Here is a 9,705-nt window from a genome sequence, read left to right as displayed (position 1 = left end):
TGATGATGATGAGAAGTCGCTGGTTTCTACTCCTCTGTGGCTCAAGCTGGCACGAGGATGTCATCTCAGATAAAAAATATGAATCAGAATAACTTAATTATCTTGGCATATATTGAGTGCTTAAGGAGGATGTTTATTCTGCAGGGTCATCATGTGACAGGCGAAAGAATGATTTCAAAAACACCTGATGTGAACCAGAGTCTGAACCGCTGTGCAAAATGATCCCTCTCTTTGCCTCTGCTTCTATTTTCCATCTCACTCTCTCTCTATATATGTGTGATGGAGTGCAATTTCTCATTTTATCTTCAGAGTTGAACAATGTCCTAGAAACCTTACCCCGGGCAGTAGTGCTGCTCCACTGACCTTGTGATTGTGAATCAACCCCCAGAATCCAGGTGCTATTTTTACCAGTTTTTCTCCTTCGCTAATGAGACCTCACCTTCACAGCAGCAGCAAATCCCTCCTCGGATAACGGTAAATATTCATAGACTGTATACTCTCCTTCAGGGTGCACTGTAGCCCTTCTCAGCTGCCATGTATCATAGATAATGCTAATGCGATACGATAATGCTTATTAATGGGGAATTAGAAACTTTAACCTGGCCTGAGAAGGATCCATTAATATAAATGTTTAGATACAGACATTTACCTGTAATGATTATTATATATCACTTTTTCCAGGGCGCGCCATGTCCACGTACGTCTTACATGTAGATCCATACAGACACACACGGCCTGCAGTGAAGAAGCGTGACGAAGGAGGAGGGGAACGGTCACATAGCAGGTCAGTGTGGAATATCTGACTGCACAACCTTTTGAATCAGCAGATGGGTTAAAGCAGCTTCTACCTCTGTCAGCTGGCAGAGAGACAATAAAGAAGCAGTCGTCCATTGAGCCCAAAGCCGTGAGGCTTCATCTGAGGATGGCTGCAGGACCACGATGGCCTGCACGGATCATAATCCAACAGAAAACGATGCAGAATTCAGCCTGGATGCAAAACTTGGTGCTGCAGAGGGAACTATTTCTTCTTGCAGGTGCCTTCATATACTATTAAATTATAATGTCACGAATAAATAACATGTATTTGAAGGAGCCGTGTGTTTTGAGGACATCTGTCAGACACAGTGGAATAACCTGAAGGGCAGGATATGTTTCAGAATACAATCTCCCAATAATGTTCCAATTTTCCTCCATCATTGGTTCAGAAAATAATATACGCAGTCACAGTGAGACTCAAAGGTCAGAACAGTTTCATCTTTCGAGATAAATTGCTGGAAGTTGCAGGAAAATCTGCTTCAATCTCTCTCGTTTTTATGGGGGAAAGATCCTTTACTGTGGAAATCAGTGGACAAACTGCAATACCAGTTGTAATGTACGATCTATCAGCGTGCTATACTGCACCTATAGAACAAATGTACTACGAGAGCTCTGGAGGCAGAACCCTCCTGCACATGCAACCCTCCAAGAAACACCTTTTAAAGAGAGTTATTGTTGCGTGTTTTCTCTAGTTTATTTCTGCTCTGCTGCAAATCAAAGTGGGACAATAAAGAAAAGGTGAAGTGAACTGCACTCATGCATGCTCCTCTTACAGTATACGATGTTTTAACTGCAAGAAACCCTCCCAGCGATAAGTAACTTACCAGTTTTGGGTAGAAGATATTTTCCATATATTGTATGTAACTATGTGCTGCATGACTTCTGCTGTATGTTATTGGGCCCTGCCAGGAAGCTGTTTTAAAGGGACAGTAGCCGCGTTATCTTACTCAAGACACAAACTTAAGCTGAGGAGGAAACTCTCCAGACAAGCACACAAACACAGCACTGAGCTGACAACACGCCTCGCTTCAAATCCATCATGGAATGATGAAATATGATGCAATACTCTGAAAGATTTGATCTTATTTAGTTTACAGTGCTACTGAAAAGATTTGAGATACCAGCTCGGTCACTCTCCACGTCCCTCTGTTGACAGCTTGAGCTCAAATCAGATCAGTTATGTGAGCAGTTGGTGGAAGCTTATCTAAAGCACATTACAATACCAGGAGTGAATACAGCGGCTTAACTGAGCTTCAAACCCCCAGATGCAGGTTGCATTAGTGCCCTGCTCCACACAGCTTTATTAAAGATCAAACGCTAACTCCTTATTATACGGCACGCTACAACAGGTTATCCCTCTTCTGCGATACAATGCATTCAATAATTGGACACTTGGTCCGTGTCCAATTATCTATGACCAATTACAAGCAGGCCGATGATTAACAGCCCTTTTAGACATCGACCTCTCTTAATAAGACTCTCCATCATTTAATTGAGCTCATTAACACGGCACACGTAAAGACCGCGATCTGCCCATGCACATCTGTCCTGCACACATTAATAATTTTCACTCAGAATAATAAGTGCATTTCTAAATAACCCAACAGATGATCACGTATTTAGCCGTTTATTATTATCTGTGTTTGTCTGTAAGTCAAGATGGATGGAATAAGCAATGCAACACACAGCAGAGAGCTCAGAGGAAGGTGAACTGGGGACTTTATCTTAACTGACCTGGATTGGGGAGGTTTGGAAAAAAATAGAAATGTTTAAAAAAGCTGTAGCACACCAAGCGTAAGCTCAAAGATTCAAAGCTTTATTGTCAGACGCACCACAGCTACAGCGTAGATCCAACAACGCAACATACAATACACCTGAGACATAAAAGGAAGTCAAATAGACATGATGGTGCAATAATAAAATGCAGGAATAAGTCAAATATATACATAATAGAAGATGTTAAGATCAATCTCAAATGAAAGTTCAAGTGCATATCGCCCAGCCCTAATGTCAAATGCTGCAGGATGTGCATCAGCCTGAAGCTCACAGTCGTGGGGGAAATATGTGTGCTGGTGTCAGTTTGCTGTATCTGACAGAAGAACCTCATGGGAAACATTTTTTTGTCAGAAACAACCTGTGAGCCTGAAGTCCTTCACGGGGGAACAAGGACAGACGGGATACTTCTGGATCAATAGAGTAATCTGAGACAGATGGAGGTCAAAACAACACGGAGAAGGAAAATAATGATTAGAGGAGTGTTGTGTGAACACAGGGGGAAGGTCCTTCCGTTTCATGCTTTCTAAATTACCCCAACCGTCTCCTGCCAACTCTTCAGGCACCTCATTATGAAACCCAGTTGGGAGGACGCCGGTTCTATTCTTAACCTGCTTCTGCACACGTCACGTGTTTGTATCCTCGGTGGAGAAAACTTTCCCAGGGGTGCTTTGTTGACAGGGTATGTGGAAAGATAGTAGCTCTACTGAGTCAAAAGAGAGAGAAATACAGTCTATTCACAATAAAATCAGCAGAAGTTAACACCACATATAGAAACTGAAAGGTATTTAATAAAAGAGTTATCTAAAAGTATTGAATACAGACACTTCTAATAGTTTATTAAAGTAATATATAAGTGACAGATAGCTAAAAGGAAGGGAGCTGGATAGGCTACAGTAGTTTGTTCAGTTATTTTCACCCTGTTATCCCAAATCTACAAGCGTTGCTACCTAAAGAACAACGACATAAACTTGAAATCTTCTTTTATTTATCAATATTACAACCAGCACAGGCTGGAATATAAGCGCTAACATGGCAGGGAACGCTAGGAGTAAAACATGACAGAAGCAACCAGACATAAACAAACACCTGGAGAAGTTTACGATCCGACCTCCAACACACAGAACGCCACTTTAAACGCAACACATAGTGACAAACACAACAACAACGCTCCTTCAGTAACCGCATCATGTTCACCGTCACTGACCACACAGGCCACGGCGGGCAGGATGGTGAAATGTGTTGGGTGTGTGTGTTGTTGGGCTGCCAGTGTACGTGGAGGTGCAGGCAGGTGTGAACGGAGTTAAATATGGAGATGATTTCATCGTTATCCAATTAACCAGCTCGTGTTCCAGTGACAGGAAGGTTGTTCAGTGAAGACCGGAAACACGTCTTTTAATCCTGTTTGTTGTAAAACTCTGCTCATCGCAGGCTTTCATTTTGAAGTTTGTCAATGACCCCATGAAGAACAGCAGTTTCAGCTGCACTGCTGGCAGTAATGAGCTTTATCGGCTCCATTTAAACTCGTCTTGTTTACTTCTTATACAAATACAATATTATATAATATAATATAATATTATAAATACAAATAATAATAATAATAATAATAATAGTAATAATAATAGTAATAATAATAATAGTAATAATAATAGTAATAATAATAGTAATAATAATAGTAATAATAATAACAATCATAATAATAATAATAGTAATAATAATAATAATAATAATAATAGTAATAATAATAATAGTAATAATAATAATAATAATAATAATAGTGATATTAATAATAGTAATAATAATAATAATAATAACGATAATGATACTAATTATAATAATGATACAAATCATAATAATAATAATAATAATAATAATACACTTTATTTGTTGAGCACCTTTCATATGAAACATGCAGCTCAAAATGCTCAAAATGTATTAAAAAAATAAAAATACAGTCAGCTTTAATATGAAATACTCAGTGTTGCAGAGAAAGCAACCAAAATAGCAAAAAGTAAAATGGGTAAAATAAATAACTAGTTAAAAGTAATGGTTAAATGGTGGGAATATGTATCTGAATGTTTAGCTTCTGCCACTCCAAGACGTAGTAACTTAACCCAGCCGACCTAAACATTGACAGTTAAATTGCAATAAAATAATTTGTATTGTACAGTGTTTTGACATCCACCTTAAAATGATATCAAGTCTTCAGCATGATAGGTGGTGTCGATGAAGGGGCACTTGGGTTCATCTGACAGGGCTGTGGGGTATATGAGGCTGGGAAAGGTTTGGGGACTATTCTACAATCTTATTAGATTTGAAACCTCCTCTTCCCATTTCTCTTATCGCAGAGTTCCCCTCTCTGGCTGCTGAGCACGGTGGGAGGTGTGATAATGGCCTGCAGCCAGGAGGCGAGTCACACACTAACACTCAATCCCACTTCTTCCTAATATATGAGGGCAACTGCACAGTCATAAAGTCTTCTCAGTGTGTAGGCGGGCCATCTATCTTCATTACACTACCTCACACCAGTGAGGGGAGTGCACAGATAAAAAAAGAAACTGCAATTATTGTAATTCACCCACAGTAAAAAATGTAACCCTCGTGTGACCATTTTCTTGGAATAATTTATCGTAGCTGCAATGACACTTTCCTGGTGCAGCAGCAGGCTCGCTGATTGGCATTTGCTTCATTTTTCTGCTTAGCAACAGAAATACTTAATTCTACTTCAGTGGCATTCATGTTCCTAAAGATTATTATAGCGTGTGTGTATTTAAATGCATAGTTAACTGTGGACATGCGATCTTCCCCCTGCATCTGCTGTCTCATTCATATTCTCAGGCGCTGTTGGGATCAGTATGACGGTGTAAACCTGATCTAGGTTCCTGTGTCAGTGCTGGCATGAATAATTCACTGTGTTCAGGGGGCGGGGGGGGGGGCAGACACATCCTAGAACCGACCGCTGTGTTGCCCTTGATGTCTCTCTCCAGGTTGTCAGATAGTTTTGGTGCTGAACCGTCCCTTTGCACAGTCCTAAAACTCACTTCCTGTAAGCAGCAAATTGACTCATTTCAGTGACTGCACAGCACCATCTGTTGACCAAGACGCAGATGCATCAATACGAAGCTGTTTTAATGCTTGTTTTGTTTTTTAAAGGGTGGTAGTTAATGTTTGTGCCCATGCCGAAGTTGTTTCTGTGCTTCCTGCTGGTGTGTGGCTGCAGCCGGGAGAAAGTCTTCTCACTTACTTTCCATTACACAATTTATACACATGAATAATCCTGCACACTACACATGGCAGGTTTGTTTATCATTAATATTAATAAAAAATGATTTAATATGTTGTGTGCTTGAGCTCCGTTTGCGTCGTACGTTGATAGAAATTAAAGTATTTAATTTCCTCTACTTACCGTCAATCACTCGACACCGAAAGAAATGAAACTCTTCAAGGTAATCCCTTCAAACTATTCATATTAAAAGCTTATTGCTGAATCCATTTCTGTTCAGGACATACTGTATTTTTGTGACTTCAGAAAACCATGTATGTTTTTATGAATAAGAAATATTGATAAAATTGTATTAACAGCATTTCAAGCTCAATTAAAACGTGTAAAGTAAACGTAACAGAAGTTCTGAGGGGATCTATTAGCAGAGATTAAGTATAATATTCATAACTATGTTTTCCTTCGTGTATATCATAGGGAGGGTCTTCCATGTTGGCCTCTCTACATCCTGTACACGGCGTGCTGGAGGTTACAAGCCCAGGCTGAATGAACCCTCATGACATCTTGACTGATTGACTTAAATCTTTGGAAGGACCCTTTAACTTTCCATATTCCAGCAGGATATTTGTCATCTAATAAGCGCTGAAATCACACAGAAGTACGACACTTGTGATGCTTAAATGGAACATTTTCCACCTTTTATATGCACGTCCAATCAGTGTTGATGGTAAATGGCGTCGATTTGATTCCTCAGTGCGTAGAGAGAGTTCTTCAGTGACGTAGAAGAACTACAGGCTGGTTCAGCTTGGGTTTATAGTGTCCGCCTCTGACATGCATGCTCTAGATGCCGCTTCAAGGAACTTCCCAAACCTGCTGTAAGTTCCATTATGTAAATAAAGATTAAAAAACAAATACAGAGCGTCCTTGAGCCGGAGTATACGGCTGAAGAGACGCAGCACAGAGAGGCCCAGGCGTCAGAAGCCTACGCGCAATGCACCCTGGTACATGTAGGCACTGCTTCTACGTCAGTCTAGCTTCGCACTGAGGAATTTACTGCTTCAAAAGTTACATTTAGTCAAAAGTTACATTTAGTTTAGTTGTGGGGTATCAGGTTTTAAATGTATTGGATCACCACAGTTGCCCTTTTAGCTGTTTGACCCCTTGACCCTCAACAGTTAGTTTAGTTATTCCTCAAAACAATCAGTGTTGAGAAGATTGTGTTGCACTTTCAGATGTGAGAGGGGGAAACTGAGCTTAGGTAATTATGAAGAGGGTCCATTATGGTCCAATCAAACCAACAAGAACTGTGTTTTATGTTAAATGACAGTATATAAGAGAAGTGTGTGTTATGGACAGAAGAAGAGAAGTGTGTGTTGCAGAGAGTGGGACAAAGCAGGAGGGGAAACAGGGACAGAAGTTACGCTCCATCAACATAAATCAAAGTCAGATGTGTGCAAACATGACTAAGGACTTTATTAACCAAATCATTTCCCCCGTAATATCCACAAATAAAAGTGATCTCTTTATATATATTCACATTGTATAATTTCATAGTGTGACAAAAAATTCTCTTTTTTTTTTGGATTTCCAGCCATTCCTATTAATTGTCATTTGATCAGTCGCCATGCAGTCGTCAGAAAGGTTGAAAAACATTACGATTGGTCAGCATTGGCGGTCGTGTCCGGCGTCACTCTCCTTCTCCTCGATTGGCTCTTCGTAGTGCTAAAAACCCCCTCAGTTACCCAATCACAGATCATCACACTGCGACAATAAAATAAAAAATAAATTAAGAAAGCAATGTTCTCCTGCAGAGTCCTCCTCCTCCCTTTCCCTTCTTGTTTTTTAATATGTTTTTTTTTTAGATATTTTCTTTTTTTTTTATATAATAATAATAGTAATAATAATAATGACTATAACTGTCCTTGATATAAATTCAATAGTATTTTTTCTCTTTCTCAAATTTTAAATAAATCATTTTGGCAATCCTCATATGTTGTCACTTTAGAATAAAAGAATACTCAAGTAGAAAATAAAAACTGTGAGAGAAAATTCATCAGAAGAGGAGCGAGGTGTGAGAGAATGAAACGTGTGAAAGCAACAGAGAAGAGCGAGAGAGGAAAGAAAGAAAAGAGTGAAAGAAAGAAAGACAGACTCAAAGAAAAGCATCCACTTCAGACGCATGTCGGAAACGGCTCTATATACAACAATTTCTGTTGCGGTAAACTGTCCATCCTGTGCCCGTCGTCTGTCTCTTGTCCCTCCTCCTCCCGTGCGTCTGCAGTAGTCTTGTTGTCTGAAGCAGTCCGGTGTGTCCCAGTGTTATACCAGAGTGTAAGACTTGGCATAGGGGTTGTTGCTCTGTTTCAGGTGTCCTCTGGAGTCCAGCAGGGACTCCTGGGAAGTGCTGAGCTTGGCAGCCTGTGCTTGGGCTAGGTCTCCCGAGGAGGGGGCCTCCGCCCGGACCTCACCCCGGGCCTCTCCCCTCTCCCGGACATCCCTGTGAGGGAGGGTGGAGGCAGTTCCTGGCTGCCACTGCTGCACCTCTCTGGGTGACGGCACTTCCATGGGGGTGGGCTCCATGGGAGGTGGCCTCTTCAAGGTACGGCTCCTCTGGGGTTCCAGGCAGGTCTGGCCCATGGCTCCTCCTCCCACTCCTCTTGTCTCCCCTGTAGCACCAACTCCTCCTCCTCCTCCTCCTCCTCCTCCTCCGATGCTGCTGCCACTGCTGCTGCTGACCCCACCACCTCGGGCTGCCAGTGGCACGCCGCGGTTCAACAGGAAGTCCATGCGGAGGTAAGGCGGCAAGTGGACCAGCTCTCCTCCTGGAGACAGGAGACAAACAGGTGACAATGAAGGTTTAGTTTGTCTCCGTAGACAGTAATATTCTGTGTGGTTGGACAATAATGAGCACAGAGAGTGCCTTCTCGCCCCCACAGACTCTGTGGGACCCCCCCCCCCCCGGTGTACAGTATGTGCTCTTCACAGCTCTCAGTTTCTCTGCTCACCTCGGGCCTTCATGCGATTATGATTCACATAACTATTATTTGATTGTATTACCAAATAGTGTGAATCTATTTGATTTAATAGTTGATATCAGGAGAAATGTGCAGAACATAATGTAATAGGGAGCTGAATGTTGCATATATATCTTTGTCAGGCACTGATTCAATGATTAAGTCTTTTCTGACGGTAAGGAAGCTGAATGATGGACTATATCTATATATACACGACATGCATCCCTGCCTGCATGTGCTGCATATAAACCTTCTCTCTGCTGCAAGTTGAGTTGCATTGTAGGGAGAGGAAGAACTGGAGTCTTATTAGGAAACAGAACAACTTGTATGCGCCCGTAGCGAGATAAACCAGGTCAGATTTAATACCTTAACTAAGCTATAAAGCACGGTTAAAAGCTCTCTCGTCAATCTTTAAGTAATTATCTGAGGTGTTAGATAAGAGGTAGTGAAAGAGAGGGGGAGACACTTTGATTCGGTTCACTGAGTTTATGGTACCTCTACTGCTTTTGTATCTCTTTCACATATTTAACTGAGCAAATGAGTTCCTCACAAAACGGTTTTGGGCGTCCAGATCCAGTTGACTGCTCTGAACATGAGCTGAGGATGTTTCTGTGTTGTTTCAATCTCCACATTCATCCTTCAGAGGACCAGAGATCACCGAGCGCTTACAGGAGTCTAATTCATAGCCCACACGTGCCAACACACTTACATGTGTGCAGCCCACACGTGCACACGCACTCCCCGCCAGCTACTCAGCGTTAATGGCAGCACAGGCGAGACCGTCCAACACGTGACCTTGGAGAATGGATTTCTGGGTTCACGTGGAGAATGAATAATTTACTGTGTTTTATAATAAGCCCGATTAGTGCCAGCAAAGTTGAT

The 9,705-nt window shown here is 41.4% G+C and overlaps 1 protein-coding gene across 1 annotated transcript in view; it reads right to left on the bottom strand.

Annotated features, from left to right (window-relative positions):
* Positions 1-7,261: 7,261 nt before the first annotated feature.
* The window catches only part of dscamb (Down syndrome cell adhesion molecule b), a 97,425-nt gene continuing 94,981 nt past the window's right edge, over positions 7,262-9,705 (bottom strand). The window contains 1 exon segment of the mRNA XM_029446200.1: positions 7,262-8,631. Within this exon segment, the coding sequence (XP_029302060.1) occupies positions 8,129-8,631 (503 nt within the window). The 3' untranslated portion in view covers positions 7,262-8,128.

This window comes from Cottoperca gobio, chromosome 13 (assembly GCF_900634415.1).
Source record: "Cottoperca gobio chromosome 13, fCotGob3.1, whole genome shotgun sequence".
Classification (NCBI taxonomy): Eukaryota; Metazoa; Chordata; class Actinopteri; order Perciformes; family Bovichtidae; genus Cottoperca; species Cottoperca gobio.
This window is presented reverse-complemented; position numbering and strand designations above follow the sequence as displayed.